The 25,522-nt window shown below is 42.5% G+C and overlaps 1 protein-coding gene across 2 annotated transcripts; it reads right to left on the bottom strand.

The window, feature by feature from the left end:
• Positions 1–23: 23 nt before the first annotated feature.
• On the bottom strand, positions 24–25,384 carry rftn1a (raftlin, lipid raft linker 1a). Of its 2 annotated transcripts, XM_005453813.4 has the most exons (10): positions 24,862–25,384; positions 18,378–18,529; positions 11,555–11,738; positions 7,673–7,781; positions 5,214–5,937; positions 4,926–5,129; positions 3,727–3,836; positions 3,478–3,581; positions 2,972–3,047; positions 24–2,654 (listed from the first exon to the last, which is right to left on the bottom strand). In XM_005453813.4, the coding sequence occupies exons 2-10, from the start codon at positions 18,523–18,525 to the stop codon at positions 2,220–2,222; spliced, it is 2,094 nt and encodes a 697-aa protein (XP_005453870.1). In that variant the 5' UTR covers positions 18,526–18,529; positions 24,862–25,384; the 3' UTR covers positions 24–2,219. The 2 variants fall into 2 exon arrangements, with proteins under 2 accessions (XP_005453870.1, XP_019206520.1); XM_019350975.2 differs by lacking the exons at positions 24–2,654; positions 2,972–3,047 and adding an exon at positions 3,056–3,316 and having other exon boundaries at positions 24,862–25,383.
• Between the last annotated feature and the right edge of the window lie 138 nt (positions 25,385–25,522).

Below are 25,522 nucleotides of genomic sequence, written 5' to 3'. Positions count from 1 at the left end.
CCATGGTGCCATGTAATGGAACCTCCAGGTGGTCTGCAATTGGCTCGGATCACTGAACATCCCTCAGAGATGGTTGCAAGCTTCCTGTTGTCATCTCTCAGTGGGGGGTTGTGCCGTTGAGACTCAATTTTGAGTTGTTTGTGCATTTCTTCCTCATATGAGGACAGCTGTTTATGATTTTAAAGGAAATAAAGAAAATTGAGTCAAGTCCGCCTGCAAAGACTTTATTGACTCTTTTTTTTATATGAAGACCTACATGTTACACTACTTATACACAACACAGGTGGTCCAGGAAATGAGTCGTAAATATCTGATTTCTAAATTACACATTTTCTAAGGTCAAGTTTACCCAAATTACAAAAAAGTGTCAATTAATCAACAGCCTCTAGTAGTTTGTAGCCATGTAGACAGTTGATTTGTTTAACACAGGCTTTGATAATCTTTTCCTCTGACAAATTGCAACCAACACCTTATTACAATAATAATAAAAACAAAACTCAAGACTTCAGTGCACTTCAAATCCCGACCCTTGCTGTTTTTCTGAGATTCATACTGATAATGTTGCAGGATAAAAGTTTATAAACCCCTTAAGTTTTTCTATATTTCTGCATAAATTAGATCTAAACTGTTATCAGATTTTAACAAAAATTCTAACTACTGATTAAATTGAAAAAAAAAATAGATGCTTACTTATTAACTTCATTTAGTTATTGAGGAAAAGGATCCATGATTGTATGTCTGTGTGTGGCAAAAGTAGGTGAAATCTGAACCTAAGAATTTCCAGTTTTAATCAGCTAAAACTTGACTGTGTGTGCTCTCTGTTTTTATTTATAGAACTATCAAAGTCTATTCTTTACAACTCACGTTTAGGGAAGTGAATAATTACCCTTTGTCGTCGTACATACAAAGGAAGGAAGGAATTTCTAAGGATTTCAGAATAATTGTTTATGCTTACCACCCTGAAAAAGGATGCAAACCCACCCACGAGTGTTGCCCTCCCCAGGAGTGACTGACAAAGAGAAAGGAGTATGATAACCCCAAAGAAACCCAGGATAACTGCTTGGATAATGTTTGTAAGTCTACCATCAGGAGAACACTGAACAATAATGGTGAGCTGGGGAGGAGTGTAAGGAGAAAAGCACTGCTCTCCAAGAACACTGGTGCAGTTTACTGAAGTGAGAAGGCTGTTTTGTAGCTCAATGAGACTAAAAAATATTGTCTTTTTGAAAGCACTCCATTGAAGGATAAGAACCTCATCTGATATGTGAAAGCTAGTGTTGGTAGATTTATGGTTTGAAGCTTTTTTTGTGGCATCTAGGCCATAATGGCTTACCAGTGGCCCAGTCATACCAGTCATTTTCCTCAATAGAGAGTGTCACATAATATCTAACCTTTATTTAACTGGGTTTTCTTTTTCTACTTTTCACACTAGACAAATTTGATGACATATTAGATCATGTTGTTACAGAAATATGAAAAAAACAAACTTTTTCCTGCACCTGTGAGAATTTAAGCCATCTGATAATTATATATGTGCTATTATTATTCATTCTAAACAAATCCTTGAAAATAGGGTAGAGTATTAACAATCGTGACCGAGATATGTGAGCAAAAACACACAGAGTTAAAAGTAAGCGCTCACAAACTGGAATCAAAACAACGTATCAAATGATTTAAATACCATCAACATCACTGAGCTGCATCCTTGTTACTCTTCAGCCGTCGCATAAGCTAACACGAACGGATCGATTTAGGCTGTAATGCAGTACTACGCACTTGTTTTTCCTCTTAAATTATACTTTTTGTTTTCCATACATATAAAAATACAGTGAGCCCATTGAAATCAAAACTCACAGTCCTATTACAAGAATGTAGTAAAATACAACAGTGTGAAAGAATAATACTTAAGGCTTGGACTGGAGGCTAACTCTAGGTTGTACAGTCTCATTTCATATAAAGACACATAGCAGCACCAACCCGAAGCAGAAGACTGCACGACACTTTTCCCATTTACAGGAGCTACGACCTCAAAAGGCATTGTGTTAATGCCCTAAACAGAGCAGATAGAAGCGTTAGCAACAGAACGCAATATGAATACAGTGGTTATTTCTGGGCTTGTCCACAAAGGAACTAAAAAATGCAAGTCAACAAAAAGTTGAAAAGCTTTTTTATAGACTAACCAGGTTTTGGTGCCCTTTGCTCGCTTTGTGCCGAATATGTCAACAAACACCAGAGAAGAGCTGTTGTCTGATCCGCTCTTCCACCCTCGCCGCCTCCTTGGGTCCTGCGTTGGCTTCCTGATAGAAATCTGTCCATCTTACTGACTTCTCCTGCTTGGGCAGTGGGATCTTGTCAATGTCAGTTTCCTCTTCCTGGTCTTCAAGAGAAGCCCTGCTCTTTGACAGGAACAAGAAGTCCTTTTGATGTGGTGGATCCTCTTCCCCTCCATCCTCACCTTGCTGCAGGACTGCTCTTTTGCTCCTTCCGCTGTCCCTGCTCTTCCCTCCTCCTCCCTCCTCCTCTTCCTCCTCTTTTGAGTTTCTTCTTAACCTGTCCATCTCTGTCTCTATCAAAGGGGACCTGGTTTCTCTCTCTTCTACCAATTCTCCAGTAGCACTTTTCTTTGCCTTGCTGCGACCCCTGAGGTTCAGCATCTGAAATCAAATACATGCGTTTGAGACAGTTTTGTGCTTTGTGTCATGTCTTCTTCTTTCTCTCTCTCCAGACACCTGACAAACTACAACAAAGCCTCTTTTATTGATGCCTTCTTCCTGTACAGTTTGAGGCCAACTATTTGCCTATTATTAGACTTTTCCGGAGTGGATTTATATATTCGCTGTACATCCCATATTTAGAAACATGACTTTTTAATGGCACCTTCTGTGACATAAAGTCACGTGCCCTAAAGGCACAACAGAAGAAGAGTGACAGGTTTGTTGCGAAGATTGAAGAAGAAGAAAGTGAGACAAACCTTGAAGTCTTTTCTCTTGCGCTGCAAAACGGGTCTCTGAAGAAAAAGAATTTGCTTCGTCGACAAACTTCCGTCACTGCACAAAGACAGAGAGCTGCACTTTTACTACTGTTAACCCGCTACGCTGTAATGCGAGAAGCGTGCACGCTACTGTATTTACTGAAATCCAGTTTCTGCATGCTGCTGTTTGTAAAAGTGACAGGTTACAAGACAACAGCAGTTCAATGACGGCGTTACTGCTCGCGAGCCCTCGCTGATTTCAAAAGCGGTTTCATGTTGAGATGAGCATGATCAGATCTTGAACCATCTGTCCTGCATATCTAAGCCACGCTGTCAGTCCTAATCCTAAAAACAATGAGGCAGGCAACATCTTAGGAGAAAGAATCATGGCTCTAAAGTCTACAAAGCGTAGTCCTTGCTGAGTTTAGCTGATACGATTCAGAGCACGTACTGACTCAGTGGATCTGGGTGCATGGTAGGACAGTTGTGTGTTTTTTCTTGGGTACCTGTTTGTCTTGACAATGGGTGTGGGTAGCACGCACATCAGTCTCCATCCATACGGAGCTAAAGACTGAAGCAGTGGGATGTAGTCTGTCTTCACCATAACACCCTGGACAGAGGAAAGAGTGCTAATGCAATCATACAAATATGCATGCAAAATGCAAGCAGGTAGGTAATGGCAGAAGCTTAAGGCCAAAAAGGTTGCTCAAAAGAGCAAATTTTATCTAGAGCTTTAAAAGCCTGAAAAAACTCACGTCAACAACTGTCCACTGCTCAACTACGATAGCATCGTAAGAAGTGTTTGCAGTCTCCTCAGCAGAGGTCTGGAGGATGAACACGCTATCCACAGATGAAACCCCATTAGCTGGAGAGAAAAAGGGGACAAATTGGAGACAAGAGTTAGATAAACACAAATGGATAAATGGGATTCAAAGAGGAACTAAAAACTAAATCTCTATTCTCCAATCTCTCATTTTTCATCCCCTGTTCCACTCGACTTAAGCCTGCTTATTCCATGGGTGGCTGAACAGTGACTTATGGCATAAGCCGTGGACTTTCTGCACATAACACCATGCATATCATCCATTACTCAACAGTGAAGCATGGATCTACAGCCTGAGCAGCTTTTTTTTCTCCCCCAATCATGTAAAACCCCTGTGTCACTCAAACAGTGAGTATTTTCAGGTTAAAGCGTTCAAAGGCATGAACTTTAACACTGAAATATAATCAGTGTTTTACAGAAATCAAATGAGTCTGTAAACTAGCCCAATCCTAGAGATCTACTTAGATTTTTGAGGCTTTGCTGCTTTTTTTTTGGCAGATTTTGGTTTTACTGCTAGCAACACTGCTGTTTGGTTCAGTTTCAAAGTTTTTATTCTGGGTTTTTTTGTTTTTTGCATTATACAGACACGACGAAACATGGGAAAAATGGAATAAGATTTCCAAGGTGGACAGAAACATCCTGTTGTTTTGTGTCTGCTTCTTGTCCAAATCAGTCACTTTATAACTTTAAAAAGGAGGCTAGCGATGAGGCTAGCATGATTGTGTTTGCAGATTACTGTACTGCCCCCAAGAGGCCAAAAACATCTGTTTAGGTTTAGGAGTCTGATTACTTATGTCAGAGAGGTTGTGTATTAAAAATGCAGTGTTGTAGTGGGTGAGGAGTTTGTGTTATTGTATTGGTTATGTTGGAGTTAAAGCTGGGTGCTTTCCACACCATGAATCTATTCAAGCATATAGTATGAAAGGATTCATTTAGATTAATTACTGAATTGGATAAAAATAAGCCAAAATGACTCCATGCTTTCAGTTTTGAAACTAAAATCAAACAAGTGAAAACTATCATTTAAAGACATGAAAGGGGTGGAAGCACAACCTTGGTCTGGCAACTTTTATTTTACGTATGACGGTACATGGACAAATGGTGTTGCATTGCTATGGTTACAGGACTTACCGTTATCATCTCCGAGATGGAAAAACCCATCAATGAGGTGTGCTCCGCTGTTGAAATGCTGGGTCAAGTGGTCGAGCCAATGTGCATCAACTTCTGTGATTAGCCCTGCCTCCTTTTGCACTTGCAGTGGCACCCTGAGTGAGTAGAACCTCAGAGAGCTGTTCAGCTCTTCTGTGTGGTTGTACAGTGCAAAGAGCTGCATCCCTACAGGACACGCAAACAGGTAAAATTGACAAATGCAGAAACAACCCAACTAGTAAACAAGCAAACAGGATCCTGCATACTTACTGGCCTGCGCCAGTGGCGAGGTTGCCCCCTTGTCTTCTTCGGAACTCTTTAGCCTGATGTGGTTGTTGTTGTGCGTCGTCACTGTGCTCTGCCCATGTGCACGAGCAGACTTTCTTTCACTGTTACGATCCAACTCTGGAGAGCTGAGCCAGCTGTCTGAGCTTGAACCACGTCTCTCTCTCTGGTCTGGAAGGCTAAAACGTTTTTCTGTGCATCCACTCAAGTTTCCTTTAGCTCCTGGTACGCCACGCTCCTGCGGCCTTGTTGAACCTGCTGTTTCTGGAAGGGTCGGACTTAGCCCGTTCCCCTGGGTCTCTGCAGAGCTTTGAACTGTGTCTAAACCAGGTTTGATGTGATTTTGAGGTTCATTCGTTGACTCTTTGAAGCTGATCTGTGAGGTAAGAACTTGTTCACTAGACTCTCCTGGGGCAGGGCTAAAGTCTGGTTCTCTTGGGCCCAAAGTGCTGTGCTCCTGTGGATTACAGTTAAACTCACAATGATCTAACTCAGAGGAGCACCGATCAGTTTCAACACCATTTTGACGAGGTTCTGTAGGATCTGTTGGGCTGGTGTTGGCACTGAAGGGGTGTCGATGTATGGGAGAAGGGCTTGAATGTAAGGACGACAGCTCGTCGGGATCCCAATTTCCTAAGAAGCAAGGTCCTCCCCCCGGCTGCTGGAGAAAGCCCACAAACATCACACCTTGCTCTGCTACATCCTGGATCTGCAAAGTAATATACACACACCCATACGCTCTATTATAACAAATCTGAGCGATGCATACATATAAAGGATGTCTTTCACCGCACCACAAATAAATTTGCAGTCTTTTTTTTACTATAGGCAAACAAAGCCTCATTTACACACAAACAAAGGCTGACATACACAGACTAGATATTCTGCAAAATAACAACCTACCTAATCATCTGCAAAGATCAAATATTCAAATGACAAAAGGACCTCATTATCTCAACGCACCCGTGTGTGTACATGTGTGACAGAGTTTGTGTGTGCGTCTGTGTATGTGTGCGCATGCTGCTCCCTCCCACGGAGCTCTGGTGGTTAATTGTCAGCTGATATTTGGGCTGACAGTTTTAGAGAGACTCGACAGGAGAGAAATCAGATTGCAAACTAACACTGAACAATAATGAGACACATCTTCCCCTATTACCCGCTACTTTTGACACTTCACTCATCCATACATGCATATCACATTTTTAAAAACACTCGCTATTACCAACACACTCGCACAGTTTACACACAGCTTTATCTGATGAGTATGTCCAGAGGCAGACAGATAGCGGGTACGCTAGTGGGGCGAGAAAAAAAAAAAAAAGTATAAAATTTCAAAACTGAACACACACACACACACATATTCCATCAGTCTGCCTGCTCGATGCAGCTCCTGGGTTCTTATCTCGAACTCTCTCTGGCAGCTTGTGATCTGATTGGTTATTCATGTCACGCTGCCGAAGCCTATCATATTATACTCAGTGATGTGCATTTCCATCCAATCAGGTTTTCCTTTGTGCTCTCTGGGTGTTCAAATGCCAATCTATTCAATAGTGCACATTTTCATTTCCCAATGTAGAACTGTTGGAGAATTCATGAGCAGAGAGACTAAAAGTGAGTTTAACAGCTGATAAATGCCAACCATGAGGCTCTGTGTTGGCATGCCATCTTTGGAGCTTACTTCTTTCTGTAGTTTACAATGACACTCTCTTAGTTATGTTCCTTCTCCTTTGGTTTCCTTGTTACGGGTTTAGCAAACAGTGTAATTGGAAACTAGTCAAAATCCAGTGCCTTTTGCTGATTTCTTCTCTTCCATCTTTTTTTTTTTTAAACTCCCTCTTGGGTCCTACGTATGACATCTGGGCTTGGGTTTTTGCTCAGCTCCTGTCACAATGCGTTGTTAAAATCTCTTCAGCCAGGTGAATTTGCAAGATTTTAAAATGGAAAAGCCCCATTTGAAATGAAGACGATCTGCATGCCAGTACCAAAGGCAGAGCTACCATATGGCATAGACAGGCAATTATAGGCAGTTGCCTGTAGCCATATGAGCAGGGTAATATTTCCTTTAGCGTCACAGTCGTGCTTTGCCAACGTGAAACACACACACACTCACACACACACAGAAACTGAGCAACAGGTATGGAGGCAGTGAGCGAGGGGGGTAAGTATGGTAACGTAACCATAAAATGTACCATTCTAGAGGAATTTTCAATATACTTAATATCTTCCTGTCGTCTTCTCACCAAGCAGGAAACAACCTGTCTGCATTTTTGACAACAAAGCCTTTCCTCCAAATATTTGTTGAGAACGAGCATTGCATACATGCAGCTTCAAAAGAGTAACACTGGATGATGTGTTGGGTATACGAGGCGAGGAAAGTGACATACTATTTTACATCTATATGATACAGCGAAGGTTGAGCTGCCTACACTCGTAACTTAACTCACCCTCTTGACGTAGCTCTGGATGACTTCTGGGTCAGCAGCCTGATGACCAGCCACACAGACATCCGTCTCCAGACGATTTCTTGCCCATCTCAGTTGGCTTTTCTCCGAACTAAAGGGTGAGAAATAAATTTAAGGTGAGAAATTTATACTTCAGCTCAATTCTGCTCTTGTGAAGTAGAAAATGTCAGAATGTGCTGGCCCTCTAACGATATTACGCTGGACGGTTTCATTTAGGTTTATATGCCCTGTTCATTATAGCCACACCATGACCAAGTAGCATTACATAGTAGCATTAGTCTAAAGGAGCTGCAACTATAGTATCTGGCAGATGTGCTCATGTCCACAAGCACTCATTGGCTCAAAATGATTGCAGCAGAAACATAATGTCAAATCTGATACAGGGAGAATTTTCCATTTTAGGAGAACACACATTCATCAAAACCACAAAAGACTTATTAGACAGAAAAAGGACTGAATTTCCTTCTGCTCCCACTGCAAGACACCATCATAAAAGGAGTATTCAGATACGCCTCTTCAGATTTGGATTGAGGTCAGTGGGAAGGCCGTGGTAATATCTTGTGCTCTGAGGCGTGAGCGACATTCTCAGCTAGATTTGAAACAGTAGATCTGTCATATTTTTTTTCCCTTTCATTTTTAGGGTTTTTGATGAAAGAGGATGGTGGTGATGGGGAGATAAAAGGCAGAGTAAAGGGGACAAAGGGGGGTGACAAGGACAAAGGAAAAGTGGGGGACGGTCATCACTGAAGAAAGCAGATGAAAGGATGGAGAGATGGTTTCTCTCTTTCAGTGTGCCGTTCCCCTCTGGCGAGTGCTGATGATGCAATCAGCCGTCTCCACGGTGACAGGTGCCAGGAAGCAGCAGGACCACTTGGCAGGAGGGGCATCAAAGGAGCAGCTTGGCACCTGTCGGTACACTACAGTGTGTGTGTGTGTGTGTGTGTGTGTGTGTGTGTGTGTGTGTGTGTGTGTGTGTGTGTGTGTGTGTGTGTATGTAAACTATTGCTTGAATTCACACAAGAGGAAGAGAGAAGGCTCTCCAAAAACTGCAGACTAAACAAAGTAATGCCTTTAATTTCATGGTCTATAGATGACAACCAATGGAGGTTACAAACTATGTAATCAAAGCTCTCTGAATGAAAGACAAAGGAATGATCCTGTCTACATGAGTCATCTTTATTCAAATTATTATTTTAAAAAGGTTCTAGTAAGATGATGACTTGTTGGAGAGAGCATGAGCTGTTAAAAGGATCAGATCCTATCCATATATCTTGAAAATGGAAAAAAAAAAATAATGACAGAAATGGCAATAAACTACCACCATCTGAAAAAATTTCCAAAGAGAGAATTTCCTTTTTGTTCAAATACTGGCGGGCTTATCGACTACAGCTCTATAGCCATGCTAGTTCCTACCACTTCCTCATGCTAGCCTGCTAACCATAGACCAGAGGTGTCCCAGGACCAGAATCACCCTGGCAAAGACTCCAGTCCAGCCCACTTGAAGACTTGTGAACAGTATTTTCACCACTTTAAAGCTTTTCTCAATGATAAAGACCTTCACCATGGCACTTCATATTACACCAAAGTAATCAACTAATGGGTAAAAAAAATTTAATGACAGAAGATATCCATTTTTCCCCCACTACAATAGAAATGTAACATTTTCACAGTGAAGAAAAAAAAATTCTGTCAATCAAAAAAAATGTTGACATTTAACTTTTTTTTCTTATATTATGATATTTGAGAGATTAAATGTGTAGTTAAACTTCTTCACCGAAAGAGGAGTTTCACTGGTCTGGCCCACTTAAGATCAAAGTGGTCTCTATGTGGCTCAAAGAGTAAAATTAGCTTGATATCCCTGCCATAGACTGTAAAAAGCATGAACATAACTTCCAGGTCAGAAAAAAAGAGACCAATGCAGAAGTGCCTTGAATCTGAAGGCCACTAGATGGGAAAGCTGTGGTTGCAAAACCCTTGAAGTGTTTCTCACTCACCTCTCTTTCCATCAGTAATGATTAAACTCTGTCTCTCTTTCACAGTTTGTCTTTTGGCCTCTCTCTCTCCCATCATCCCCAACCTGTCGCAGCAGATGGCTGCCCTTCCCTGAGCCTGGTTCTGCTGGAGGTTTCTTCCTGTTAAAAGCGAATTTTTCTTTCCCGCTGTCACCAAGTGCTTGCTCATAGGGTGTCATCTGGCTGTTGGGGTTTTTTCTCTATTATTGTAGGGTCTTTACCCTACAATATAAAGCACCTTGAGGCAACTGTTTTTATGATTTGATGCTATATAAATAAAAATTGAACTGAACTGATGGCAGTGCTAAACCTTAGTGAATTCATGAAACATAAATGTTTCTCTAAATTTAGTCAGGCAGATTTTTAGGTAAGTCACAAAATGGGAGAAACATTTTAAATCTCTTATGGTCAGACTAGCCAACCATTATTCTTCTACTGGGAGCAACTAAAGTCATCATAAAATTTAGTACTCCACAAACTATAAAACAGATCTATCCTCTGGGTCTGAAAAGTAATATGCAGCAGTGCCCTAAACTTATTTTGTTTCTAACAGCCAGTACGGGAAACTCTTCTGGTTGTCCAAAGAAGTTTGATCACATAGAAGACCATGGGAAATGTACCGAACGCCTGGTTCAATATTCCTCAATAATAAGGCCTCATCATATCTTATAGACCTCATAGTACCATCCTATCCCAACAGAGCACTTCAATCTCAGAGTGCAGAGCCATATTTTCAATTTCCAGAAGCAGAGCCTTCAGTTATCAGTTTGGACTCTGAAGACAGCCTCTCTACTTTTAAGATTAGGGCTCAAACTTTCCTTTTTGATAAAGCTTATAATTGGGGCTGGATCACATGATGCTGAACCCTTCCTTAGTTGTGCTGCTTTAGGCTGCCTGAGCATTCCTCCTCCTTTCACCATTGTTCATTGCCAGCTTGTTTTCATGCCATAGTAGCATTTCATAAACTTTTCTCTTCTGTCTCCTAAAGTTTGTGTTTTGTCTGTGTTCCTTTTTTTCCCTCCCTGAGCCCAGTCTGCAGGTTCTTCCTGTTGAAAGAGAGTTCTTCCTTTCCACTCTCACCAAGTGCTTACTCTTTGGGGATTGTCTGACTAAAGGGGTTCTCTCTATAATATTCTAGTGTCTTTACCTTATAATACAAACGATCTCAAGACAACTTCCTGTGCCAAAATGGCTAAAAAGCTAGCACAGGCAACTGGAAAAAACAGAAACGTCAACATAGGATAAATAAAGATCAGGAAAACAGACGGGGAACATTGCAAAAACTTAATATGATGCAAAGATAAAAATGAAACAGAGCCATCAATGAACACATCAACAGGACTGCGTATATGATGATATATACTCATAAATAATGAACAGTGTTAGGAGAGCTCAGCATGCACAGTATGTATATGGTTTATATTTGGGTTCATTAACTTCTTTGATGAGATGCTGAAAATGAACTCAGGTTGGAAACATGCAAGAAGTGAAGAGGAACTGGGTTACAGATGAGACAGCTACACGATTTAGTCTCAGTACAGTATATTACATTTATAGTCAAGAGTGAGAGAATTGGGATACGGAGCTAAAGTTAGCTATTTTAAGTGGCTGACTCACCAGCAATTAAAAAAAAGCAGGTGAGGAAGCTTGTGATAATGAGTCTCAATTGGCTTCCATGTCAAAACAATGAAGTCACATAGGCTGGCAGCTTCAAACAAGTGGCTAAATGAGGCTGCAAATTAATCATCTTAATTATCTTAATCAATCTAGAGTGAATAATCTAACAGGTTAAAATTTCTTCCCTAAAGCTGGGTACAGATGCTCAAGGCATAAGTATGTTTAATGCGTTTACCTCGGTGTCTCTCGGACCAGCACGGCCCGGTGGAGCTGGCGCTGGATGTGCGCTTGGCGGGGCCCGCAGGGGTGAACAAAGGGGTGGACGGCAACCAGGACAAAACCCTGTGTGTAGAGCTCCCTGACCTGAACCGGCAGCTCTCTGACCGAGGACAGACAAAGGACTGATGACACCGGCACCTCTGGAGGGAGGAAAATGGGTGAGAGGAAAGGGAGAACAACAAGGTTATACAAGGATAGGGTAGTGGGAAATAAGGAGCAGGTTGTAAAAGGTGGCAGAGAATTACATAGGAGTGGATAAAAGCTGAAACAAAGAGGTGGGGGCAGAAAAAAAAACAGAGAGGTGGGGAAAGAGACAAAGGGACAAAGGGTGTGAAGGAACAAAGATGGAGCATGTTTCATTATGATAATTCACACTGAACAACAACACATGGCATCTTCATGCTAAATCTGAAACTAATTACACCGGAACTATTAGCCTCTGTCCTCACTGTCACCAGCACAGTCTGGCTTTTGGAAAACACACACAAGTGTGCAGGGACACACACTGTTATGCATGGACAGATGCTGGAAAGTGCTTATTTGGAAACACATTCGCCCATATTAACAGAGAGTTTAACACATCTTTCCCCCCGACACACACACACACACGTACACACATACATCAAAAGGTTTGACAGACAATGCTATCACATTGCCTGTTTGGGCGTACGGTATTAGCAGCAATCGCTAACACAGAGCTGCTTCTCTTATTACCAAACACAATGGAAAGAAAACCCGTTTACTTCAGTGGAAATGGTTAGCAGGGCTTATCTATGGAGGCAAATCCACCAGGGAGAGCGCAATGTTTGTGAGGTCGGTGCATTGTAGTAAGGCTCTCTGCCTGTTTACAGGCTTTTAAGGAAGCATGCACGTGTGGCTGGGTGTTTGAGCAAAGCCAGGTGTGTGAGAGGGAGGAGGACGGCAGGGAGGGGAATAAAAAAAGAGAGAAGACAAGTAAAGAAAACAGCAGACAGAAAGAACGAGTCGGTTAGCAGAGCTGGGTTGGAGAAGGAGGAGAGCAGAGAAAGAGAGCGAGAGATGAGGCTGTCTGTTTGTGCCTGAATGCTTGTCATCCTTCCCCATTCAATCTCATTTGCATGGGTCTGGAGAAGAGAAAATAACCTGAATAAATTAACTAGACACACACACAAAACACACAGACATCCACACATGGAAAGAGAGAGGAAAAAAAAAAATGTGCAAACCATCTCATTTTCAATTTGTTCCTCATCATCTGGCATGTTCACACATACACACACATACAGACACCCAAGAAGCTGGCAAGTATGTTAGGGATACAAGCACATGAGGACACATTCTCCTGACTCCCATCTCAGTGAAACAATGGGAGAAAGAAAGGGAAAAAAAAATCCCAGAGAAAATCCAACCATCACATCATTTTGGCATAAATGCTTGGAACCACAAGAGCCTTTCATCAAGCAAACACTTAAAAGGGTGTCTGTGGGGACTTATCAAAAGCAGTACAGTGATAATAATAATAACAGCTGGAGACTGGGGTAGGGTGGTGGTGGTGGGGGGGGATAACAACGATCCTGTCACCGTAAACAGTCATTAGCCGTCATTAGCTCTGCACGGCTGGCACTCACCCACCAACGAGACGCAGGCGAGGCATCGCAGCTAATTCCGACAGGGCATACAGAAAGTTATTAGGGTGTTTTGCAAGCGCTTTAGGCTGGGAAGTGACTTCATTTATACTGTCTGCCACTGTGGGATTTAAAAGGGAGGATGCAATTCTGCTCCAGAATGGGAACGGCTCAGGGCCGAAAAGCCGGCTGGAGTTTTGTAGTGCCAGGGATGTTAGTGTCAGAGGGGTGAAAGAGTCTGATGGGTGCATCAGTATCAAACTGTCTTTTTTTCTGTGACTTTTAGGGTTTGAAACTAAGAGGACAAAGCCCACAGTAGGAGTTTGTTTATCAAATTGTCCATCTATACACTACAACTGCTTAAAAAAGAGACAAATCCAAAGATACATTGTCTCACAGGCACAAGAAGCAACTGTGGGGCAGTTCTGTGGATCTTCTATTTCTGTCTCAGCTTCGACCACATCACTGCCACACTGGGCTAAAGGCAATGTCTCACTTTTTGACCCATGATTTCACAAGCTACATGTAGAGCGTGAGAGTCATCCCCTTCCTGTAGTTGCCTGAAAGGGCTTATTAATTCCTTGTACAAATCCCAGAATTTCAATGTGTGACTGTAAAGCATATTTTGCAGTGTATGTGTGCCACAGTATCACTGTGCAAGCGAATGCGCGTGTGGACCATCTTTTTGCCTGTGTTGTCTGAGTCTGTGCGTGCTTTAGGAAGAAAGCGCTTGCGCTAAGCCTGCTAGGTGATGCATGGGGATTACTACTTACAGCCACCCTCAAGGCTTATCCCCCTGCTTGGTGGAGGTTCACGTTTATTTAAATAGCCTTCTAATGACTTGCAGAGGTTTTAGGCGAGGATATGTGCCAAAACAGTGACTATAAAATAATCAACTTCCAGGAGCCTGGAGCTCCCCCGCCGTTTGAGGAATGTAGCTCCAAGTTATGAGAGTTGCCGGTCAGTATCTGAGCTTTGACAATGGAAGAACGATCTCCTCAGTGCGCACACTTTATGAGAAATGTCTCAGAGAAAGCGTCGGGTTCACAAAAAATGGCCGACAAGTACAAACCAGAGAAAAAAGGTTTTGCTGTGGTGAGAACACAGTGTGGCGCTTAAGGCACATACAGTGCCCATGTACTTGTGATGCTGTGAATTCCAGTCTGGCTCACTTTTGACACATAGCATCTCTCTGCCATCTTTGCTGGCATTCTCTCAAGGCCTTTTGCCAATAAGACTGAAACTGCATAAGAAAAAAAATGGAATGATTTGAACTATGTCAGGCTGACAAGCTCTCCGTTTTGAAAAATGTTGATGTGCTTACCTTGAAAAAAATGTGTCAGGCAATGTGCAGATGCCACAAAGTGATGGGTCTGTGGCATGCCAAATGCATCACATGAGATATTCTAATAGCAAGGCCATGTAAGGAAAAATCCGCCATAACGTTGTGGTGTGAGTCAAGTACACAAACAATACTTCAATTATACACGCAAAACCATTGCAAAAACTGTGCACATAACTCTGCTCGAAAATAAACTTGCCCACAGGTATGCAAAAGCACCGCAAACAGCTCCAGCTACACACACACACACACACACACACACACACACACACACACACACACACACACAGAGAGCTGAGCATTAGACACATGTTGTAAGTTTTAATGAGCCGAGTGGGTCTCCATCTCTGCAGGGCAGCAGAAAGTCATCAGCAGAGTTCAGCTCCTCGCTGTCTGCTCCAGAGACCAGCGTTAGTCACACAGCATCACACCTAACTTCCTTCCTCACACGTCGGCAGAGTCCTGGCTCCCGCTCGCTCGTTCTCACACCTCTAGCTCTCCCTCTCTCGACTTCTCCTCTCTCCTCACTCACAAGCTGCTCGTTCCCCTCCCCGCACCAGACCCAGCTAGCATTCACCACAACTCTTTTTTTTTTTTTGTCCTCTGTTCTCTAATAAACCGCCATGACTGCACTCTCCACTCTTTTCTACCTGGTTTTCCATTCTTTTTCATTTCTTCTGTTCATTACTGAGCAGAGCTTTCACACCAAAGCCGGCCGGGTTTTAATGTCACACCTGGCTGTTAGATTTCATACTCTACATTCATGCTGACAATGTCGAGGTAACCGATCAGTGTTACAGCAGCGATAATGAAGATCATGGTACCTTTCACAAAGCCAAGACGATCTGTCAAGCTACAGCAGACTGGTGATTAGAGAGTAATAAGACCGCTGAATTGAAGGAGACATTAGAATGGAGTCACGTGACGAGACGCGCCTTGACAAATCAAATAAATGGCCCATGTGTGAACCGCAGGGCAAATGCCCGAAATGTTGAACATATTTCTCCTCATCCTCCTTGGATTAATCACAGGGTTGCCGTGACCCGAAGCTGGGCTTAGTCACATGGAAAAAAAAATTATTATTTTTTTTCAGCTCAAGCACTGCGAGAGCTCAGAAAACAAAGGCTGACACTGTATCATCAGCAACATTGTTTCTGGTGAGTTTCATCACTCAGCGGTCAAAGGTCAAGTTAGAAATCACACTGTGCTCCTCCTCACTCTGAACATTAAGTTCCTCTTTCCAAGAACACAACTTAGTTTAATAAACAGCCATCCAGTCTCCCATATTTCACAGCGGCACCGGGGAAAATATTTGTTTTTCGTTACTGTGGAGGAGTCATCAAGTCACGCTGGCAGGGAAATAATACTATTAATGGAAGCCAAATTGAATTAAAGCACGCATTTGACCGTGGGTTTCCTCAATGACACAGGCTGACATACAGATTCCTCTATCTGCCTCCTACATACACACAAACACATACACACGCACACACACAAATACAAATAAATCCCTTTGCTGGGAATGAGGTCTCTCAATCTCCACAAACAATCAGATAATCCTCCAGGAATCCTTCAATTCTCTTGGTCTCTCTATCACAAATGGAGAGAGAGGGAGAGGGGCCGGCATATACCCTCTCTCTCACACACACACACACACACACACACACACGCACAATCAATTCATAGTAGCTGTGTTTATCCTAAAATAGTCTACCAATCTTAAGCAGCTCAGGTGGCGTCAGTGAGTTTACCATTTAAATGACCTGCCTGTCTGTTGAAAGATAACACTAACTCTGTTGACTAAGTGCTATGAAGTGTTTTTTTGTGTGTGTGTGAATGTAGCACCGTGGCTGCTTATATGATCACTGTGTAAGAGTGTGTGTGGTCCTCCTGTATCTATATGTGTGTATGCTGCGGCACATGTGATTAGACAATTTATCTGCTACCGCCTTCAGCAACAAGGAAGACAAGCAATCCTCATGTCTATTGTCTGTTTTGGTCACCACCATTTGGGGTTGCCATATTTCTCTCTGCCAACACTAGAGCCTAACCCACTTGCCAAACATAACAGGGCTGGCTGAAAATGAAGCCGACTGGCAACCGGACCAGTGCCACTTGGCTGTGGCTTTGTGCCTGCTGTCTGTTACACTGTTGCATTTGAAACTCGAACAGAAAAAGGATTTCGGTGAGCTGCTCGCACCTGCTTCTCCTTGTCAGGTGATGAAGTGCACAGCAGAGGGTCTTAGAAACATTAAGCCATAAGGCAAAGAGGCTTCGACGCTATCTGTTTCTCCTTCACACCCCTATTTTTCCCTCATGCCTTCTCTCCACAGACCACACCGGCATAATGGCAGAATTAGTATTTTTAGAAACCAAATGCCTCTTGAGGATTCTCATCAAATGTTCTAAAGACGTAGTCAGCATACACGCCCACGCGTTATCAGACACACAATTGTTCATATTTGCAAATGGGTGCAAACAAAAACGCGCATTTCCAAAGGCGGCGTGTCGCGCACGCTCGTCAGCTTTGGTACGCTGTCACTGTAAGAGGGAGCAGCAGAGGGATGTTAGAGGGCATTGCTGCAGCACAATAACAGCTGAATCTCAGAATTAGAGGCTTTGAACTCACTGCAACAGGAGCTGCACGCAGAAACAACTTCAACTTATAAGCCACTTTCTTCCCTCAAGATACTTAATGTATGAAAAAAAAGACCAGAGCTGCTGACCTAAACATTTCACTTGACTGTTTAAAGTTAGAATAGCTACTGTGGCTATTTTACGAGTAGTACACACACACACACGCGCGCACACAAATCTGTAACCAGAGTTCAGGATGACAAAGCAAAGGAGAGTTCGACATAAAACAGCAAACTGCAGCAAACAACCAGACTCAGTTTAAAGAACTCCTCCGAATCACTTTGGAATGGCCAAATGTGAAGGCACATTCCTTGGAGCCTCCTCCAGACTGGAAATGGGACAAACAGGAATCAGATCTGAATGAAGCTCGCCTGCTGCATTTCAGGGCCAAGATTTGTTCTTATTTGAGCTGCATCTGAAATCGCTATCAGTCATTCATTTAGTCAGTCACTCATTCATTACCGTCATAACGATTGTTAGCAAGCAGAAGGATTCGGGAACTAAAATTTGTAAAGGCATCTTTAGATGCCAAGAATCAATTATAAAACCGATCTATCGGTTACAAAAGAAACAAATTCTGAGAGAGCTCTTGTTAAAGCCAATAGCTATTAGACTAAGCTGAAACAATCTGACAATATGGAACAGACAGATGATACTGCTAATGGGTGATGACTTAGTTTCTTATTTATGGTTCTGGCACTTAAGAAGGAATAACTCTCTGCATCTGTTTTAACTTTTGTTACTGGTTAGCTGGAAAACTGAGTCAAGTATCCTGCAGCTCTTCCTTCCTTCAGTTTTGGCCTCAAGTAACTGTGGACTGTATTTGGCTATTTTAGCTGCTAATTACACACCTATGTTTGCCAGCTACTCACTCACTCGCTTTAACATCAGTTTGGCACTTGGCAGGAGCTCACAGTCAGGTTGTCAGAGCTTTTTTTTCGCCGTAGAAAACAGGATGGCATCAAAACTGTAAAGGCATAGGTCGTATAACTAATATAATGAGCTGAAAGATGCTGATAAAAAGCTACACAGAGCTGATGTGAACTGCGATCTTGCCGTATGCGTTTCAGCGAGATTACGCAGGGCCAGCTCGAGCTCTCAAGAAGAACAAAGAAAACACCTGTACACATAAATGAGGATATCTTTCTGTCTCCTAAACAGAGATGACTGACAGGACGTGGAGCTGCACTTCATACCTTCTTTTCCCAACAGGAAATCCAGGAAGTGGTAGGTGTAGGCCACTCCTACTTTGGTCTCCACCTGAGGACGTCGGAGGGTGGAGTAGATATTTCCTGGGCTGTGCCTCTCTTCGGTCTTGCGCAACTTTGGGAGTCTACACCCCATATCTCTGTGTGAGGAGAGGAGATGAGTGAGATTAGAAAGCTTTTTCAAAAGATCTGCGATCATAAGAAAAAAACAGAGGAGCATGGAACAAAGACTTGAGTGGGAGACATGGAATCGATTGAGTTTCTAAATATACAAAATGCATTAGCACTTCCAATAAAGTGTGTGATAGTCACACACAAGCCTAAATCCATTTTTTGGGGGGGAGGTAATGTGTGTATCTAACATTCGCACGTTCAAACCTCACACAGACACATGTGCTGCTGTAGCGCACTGAAATATGAGAGCGTCAGCCATTACCTGCTTGGTGGGCTGTGATACGGGCATCTCCTAATCAAATAGGGCTGATTGAGAGCGACATGTTTGATCAGAACGAATTAAAGGAGAAATGAGACTGATTTCCTGCCCTGTCAAGCAGAGCGACACGAGACTAGATAGAAAGAGGAGAGGAGAGGGGAACCAAGGTATTAAGCATGTTGTACCGCTAACCAATTTATATGTTGATCCAAAGCTTGCCTTGAAGCACAAAGAAATCCGTGTTCTTTTAATAAATGTAAAAAAAAAAAAAAAAAAAAAATGATGTAAGGACAGCAGATTGCCTTGAGAACAGGTGATTGGAAAAACAGTTTGGTGTATGGCTTGAAATTTCTCTGGAAAATACTATAAATAATTGGGAACAGAAAGTAGAATTACAAAAAGAGGGGGGCAGACAAAGGGGCTAAATGACAAGAGACTGGGGGGCGTGGCCAAAATCAAGCTAATCAGATGTGACAGGGTTGGCACTCTCCAAACATCTCCACAGATGAGCTTAATATTCCCGTCTGCCACGGCCCGTAAGAGTCACAAGATGAGGTGGGCATCTGCATATCTATGGGTGCGAGTGTGTTAGTGTGAGCGTGTATATGTGTTCCCCAGGGGCAGGTCTATATCTGTATCGCCATATCTGTTCAGGGAGCATGGAGAATGACACAGACGCTCCCATTGGGCCAAGTGCATGGACATTAACTCGGCTAACGATCCTAACAGACTACATTAAGCCTGGTTTGCGCATGCATGCATGTGTGTGTCTATGTGTGTGTGCGTTATGCGGGTTTGGGTGACTTACAGTTTTTATCGTATTGTACATGCATTTTTGAAAGGTTAGAAAGTTGCAAAAAAAATCAAAAAGGGAGCAGCTTTGTTATATTTTTATAGGTCATCTGCCTTAAAACAGTACACTCAGTTATAATAAATTTCGCAAAGAGCACATAATTAAAACTCATTATTCTTTCAATACAACATGCTGCTTCATAATGAGGACAAATGAGGAGAGATGGAGGGAGGATGCTTTGGGGGAAGGAGAAGGAGAGAGTCAACAGCATATCTTATCAGATTGTCTCCCTTTTCCTCTTGACCCTTCTTAAACTCCCATAAACCATTAGATCTTCGCTGTCTCCTGTTCTTAATTTGCAGAATGCTCGCTCTTATGTCTTCTGTCCACCACCTTTGATTAGGGCCACTCCTTGCATACTGCTGGCACAATGGCCTTGATTATCCTTACAGTAAACTCTTCATTTTTCTCATTCTTGCTTTTTGTGTCCGTCTGATTGCCAGTCTTGCAACATCCTCTTTCTTGTCACCAGTTCTGACCTCTACATTTGCTTCATCCAACCACATTTCTTTTCTTAACTTCTCTCCAGTCATGCCATTTCAGTCCTCACCTTTCCCAGCCTCGCTTCTCATTGTCCCTCATATCACCGTGTGGACCCCAGGAAGAATAGATGCTGCAGAGCTTTAGCTAATGGGAATTCCAATAAACTAAACCTTTGCTGCATCTATTGCCATGTGCCACCTCTAATCCTTTCTGTCTTTACAATATAACATTACAGTGTGCCCTTCCACACTCCCTGTCCTCTAGCCATCCACTCCCTTTGTCTGTTGTCTCATGAGTCTTCTCCCCTGCAGAGCCTACTAAGTCCCATAAAAGTATTACAGTGTCTCCAGACAGGCAAACAGACAGTCGAGTAGGCCCCGAGTTATGACTGAGTTACAGCGTGTACATCCACTCCCAAATATTTTTCCTCCTGGGCTCTATTTTAATACATTCTGTGTGCTGAGGGGGGTAAAGGTAGGGTAATGTGGGGATGTTTAGCAGACTTCATCCTGGCTGGTTAGGGAATAGGGATTTAGGTTTGGGAGTAGATGGTAGGATCAAATATAGGGAGGGAGGAGGAAAGATAGTGGGTACAATCATATAGAGAGACAACAGTCTTCCATCACTTCCCTTGGATCTGCTCATCATCTAATTCCAAGTTTCGCCCTATTCCATGCAAAATCTTCAGACACATCACATCCATTCAAAGTCTCACTCCATTCACAAGGCACTCTGCAACAGTGGGAAACCATCACGACTTGGGATAACACACTTACCGGTTTGATAGTAACAGCTGATTTAGTTGCTCTTAAATAAACTGTGATTGGTCTTGGTCCTGACTGGCCAACTGCTCTATTCTATTTATTCGACATCTCATTATCCCTTTCATTGTATTCCGTATCTGTAATTGGACGCAACACTGAAATGAATAACCTAGGTTGTAGTGCAACAGAAACTCGTCTGAGTTGAAGACTTGAGGCCTTTTTCGCTACACGCGAGGCCTTTTTCTCTACATGTCGACTTCAAACAGAATCTCTCGCTTGCTGTCGCACAAACACACAGGCAGAAAAAGGCCTTGACAGCAAAAAAACATCCATTAAACGGGTAGAGACAGGAGAGGGAGACAGATAAAAGGAAAGAAGAAGAGAGAGAGCAGAGTGAAGAGGGAGACAGACAGGGAGTAGCAGAGGGCTTCTCATTAGAGAATCTCTTGTAACAGAGAGTTTTGAAATGACAGCAGATTTACGCGAGAGCATAATCCGTCTGCACTATGCCACCGCTCCGCTAACTCCTGTGCCACTCGGGAACGGGTGGGAGGGTGGGGGTGCGGGATGCCCGCTATCCAAGTAGCAATATTCATCGGTAGCAGAGGGAGAGCTAAATGATGGACGCAGGCTGTGGGAATTTCACAGTGAATGTAGATAGAAGCACTGGGGAGTCACCACAATGGTAAAAAGCTGAAATTGGCATTTTCTGTCTGATACTGAACACTGTTATTGTTCTAGATCTAACTCAATAGCATACCTGCATTAGGCCACTCATAGTCTATTGTATTAATCACTTTAGCTGAAAGGAGTGGCATCCAGTGTGGTCTTCTGCTGCTGTTGCACATCTGCTTCAAGGTTTAATATGTTGTGTGTTCAGAGATGCTCTTCTGCATACCTTGTAAATGAAGGGGATTATTTGAGTTACTGTTGCCTTCCTGTCGGCTTAAAGCAGTCTGGCCATTGTCCTCTGACATCTCCCATCAACAAGGCATTTTTTTCCCAAGGAACTGCTGCTCACTGGATATTTTCTCTTTCTGGACTATTCTCTGTAAACTCTAGAGACGGTTGTGTGTAAAAGTCGTATCAGATCAAGACCAGCCTGTCTGGCACCAACAACCATGCCAGAAACAAAGTCACTTAAGTCACCTTTCTTCCCCATTTTGATGAACCTTCCATACTGAAGTTCATTTTGAACATCTTGACCATGTCTACATGGCTAAATGTACTCTTGTTTTAGTGTTTTATTGTTTAATAAACAAAAAAAACAGATGCATATAAATGTCACACTATTTCAATGCGTAGAAGTTTTTGTTAACAACTTTCTACACAAATACACCCTAAAATCATTAACTGACATTTGACATTTTCCAAAAATACAACAGAACAAAAGAGGAAATCCTACCTCTGTGTGTGTGTGTGTGTGTGTGTGTGTGTGTGTGTGTGTGTGTGTGTGTGTGTGTGTGTTGACTGATCAGGGCAAGTTGCCAATTATTTAAAAGCAATGGAGAATGTCAGAGAGCTTGGCGGCAATATATTCCAGTATGTGCTGCTACAAAAATAAATATGTTTCCATCATACACAGAAACATGGATGAGTGTATTTACAAGTAAATCATGTAAACTAAAAGGTCAGTCTTCCGACTGTCAGACAGAGCAGACACCCCTTATATGGTCATCTCAGGTGCACAGCTCTGGATGTGATCCCCAACCACCAGCCATTCAAATCTTCTACTTATGAGGGGCAGCCAATCACAAGAAAACTGACTAAAAGAAGAGGGAAGGATGAACTCTGGGCCAACGTAAAATAAGCAAGGATTATGCTAAACTGTGACTCATGCAAATACACTCCGGAATTAAAAATACAAAACTGGAAATGAGCATCATAGGTTTAGTTCAAGTATTACCACTCGCGTGTCAGAGTAATAACATTAACATCTCTTCGTTATTTGCTAGCATAATAAAATACTAACCTAATTCTAATGAAAACCGCATGGTTATTTAAACCAAATGATTACAGTAGTCTAATTTACAGTTTCTGGGATAGTAAAAATATAACAGGGGCTTGAAATTGTACCATGCTTGCTACCAGAAGTTAAAGAAGAGTGTTAGCTGCCTTTTGCAGCAAGTGTAAGCATATAGTGCTTGTTATCTTGTGTATCTGTTGCACTAAAGTGATTTATAGCTACAAGGAGGCAAATAAAACTGTCACTGCTGGCTTCCATTTTCCTTTATGGGCCTGCTTTAAAAGCCATAATTTGCACTACTTGTGAGTGGATGGCATTATAAATAGGTTAGTGTACATGCAGGGTTTTGTTATTAGTTTATCCCTTTTTTAAACATTTTTATATATGACTTATTCCCCCTTAAAATCTATGTATTTATTGAATTTATATTTATTTTATATAAAATATGTTTAAAATATTATTTTTCTATTTTATATAATATATTTTAAGTCCTATGTTCAGTGGTTACTGTTTTTAAAGCGCTTTATAAATAAAGTTGGCTTAGCTCCCAAAATAGTTTGGAACTGATTTAAGTCAAGCAGTTTACGCAGTTGTTTAACAGTGAATGAAGGCACTATAATGAAAACTGCATGCTTATTTTAGCTATCTTACATACATGCGTTTGCACAGTATTTCACTGAATTTCAAAATTAGAGGTGACAGACTAAGCCCTGGGGCGTCAGCTCACCTCCCACTGGGTGGGGAGCTCCACTCAGATCCTATTCAAGAATGATGGACGCTGATCATCAGGAAAGAGAAGGAAAAAAAATACAATGAGGCAAACGGAGACAGAGAGAGTGATAAAAGACAGCCAGGGAGCAGAGAGGGAGCATGTCAAGTTGCTAGGAGCGAAGTGTGACTCCCCCTAAGCAACAAAGTAGTCACCTCAAACGGTGTTTTAATGAGGATGCACTGGGAGGATAAAAACAAATTATGACATTGATGTATTGGTCTGTCTCACAGCTTCTCGCACCGCCTATTTTTCTTTTCTTTTCTTTTTTTTAAAAGCACAGTTTATGAACAAAGGAAGATGGCTTAGACTGGAGCATCAATTTACTAAGCCCCGAGGTTCCTGAATCCATCATACACGGGCCTATTAGACTGGATTTCAGAGGAGCGAGAATAACTGGTGACACAGAGAACATCAGGCAGCTCTTAGCACGGCCAGTATGATAAACTGGGTGTCAGTCACCGCTGGTGCTGTACACTGAGCAGTCACACATACCCGTGTAACTAATCGCTGTCCCGTGCATTTTGTGAGCGCAGCCTAGCTTGAAATTACATGTTTCTGGTTTTCCTTTTCCCCCCTCTCTCTGTGGTGTGTTCAACCCCAACCACACACACAACACGTGGCTGGCTGGTGGAGCCCGTTAACGGCGGTAGTTTAGTGAACGGGAAATGATACATGACAGGGCGCTTACGCACCAAATCTTTCACGTTGTGACGCGCGCGCACACACGCACACACACATACGCGTTTCCATCTCCGCTCGGCACATTTAGCTTACTCCGTCACGCTATATCTTGAGTTCACTTCAACCTGTGACAGTGAGCAGAAGGCTTATTCATTTCGTTCCGCCACGAATATAAATGGCACACAACATCACACAAATCAAATGACTGTCTGAACGTCTAAACCAAAAGCATTTCTCTAGCTGTCACCGGTGTTTTATAGTGCAAGGCTCCCAAATCTAAAGTAAAAAAGAACGAAAGAAAGAAGGATTTCTTACTCTTGGAAACGCAACCCCGCCTTTAAAGTTGTTTTGAAAGCTGTAAGCTCTTGAAGATAAGTTACTCAACAGTGAGAAAAGTTATATAAACATTATGTGCACTTTGGAAAAAAAATGCGCAAACTCAAAACGCCAAGAATTATATACACATTGCTCCTATTACTTTGCAGAAATTAAAGAAAATCCTATAGTTGTTTTTACTCACGATCACGCCAGTCCCGGTCTTACGGTGTACTGGAAGCCTCCTCACGCTTGAGTCAGTCTACGCGCTTCCCTCTCCTCCCTCTTATTTCTTTGCTGTGTGCGCTCCAGTCACTGCTGCTGGAATGAGACACTCACTCTCCTCTCTGACAGCTCCAATAGGTAGAAAACACGAATCCTTCATTTAGAAACAACTGACTTCACTGCAGGCTAGCGATAAAGTCTCTCTTCCTCCCTGCAGCAGCAGCGTGTGGTGGAGACGAGTGAAGGAGAGGGCGGTTTGTCTCATCCTCTCTCCTCCTTCCTGTTGTTCCTCACTCGCTGCTCTAGGTTTGGATTCTCTGAAACACTTTAGGAGAAATATGCACCCCTTTAGATGGGGGAGAAAAAAACAGTTACCTCAGTGACTATCCCAGGGTAATTTACAGATGTTTTTGCTCCAATAGGTAGTCACAAGTCACATTCTGGGTACTATTAGGGTCATTAGGCTCCGAGACTTGTTTTTCCAAGGGCTTCCCTCTTTCAAAATTCATATTTCATAAGAAGCAATCCAGACTTATCCATAATTCAGAAACGTCTGACTGAGGGGGGGTGGGTGTGGTTTGGTGGGTGGCCAGGGGCTGAACAGAGCACCCTGGGGAACCCTGTCACACCACCAGACTGTG

Source organism: Oreochromis niloticus, linkage group LG22 (genome assembly GCF_001858045.2).
Source record: "Oreochromis niloticus isolate F11D_XX linkage group LG22, O_niloticus_UMD_NMBU, whole genome shotgun sequence".
NCBI classification, from domain to species: domain Eukaryota; kingdom Metazoa; phylum Chordata; class Actinopteri; order Cichliformes; family Cichlidae; genus Oreochromis; species Oreochromis niloticus.
The sequence above is the reverse complement of the archived record's forward strand: the minus strand, read 5'-3'. Positions and strand labels throughout refer to the sequence as shown.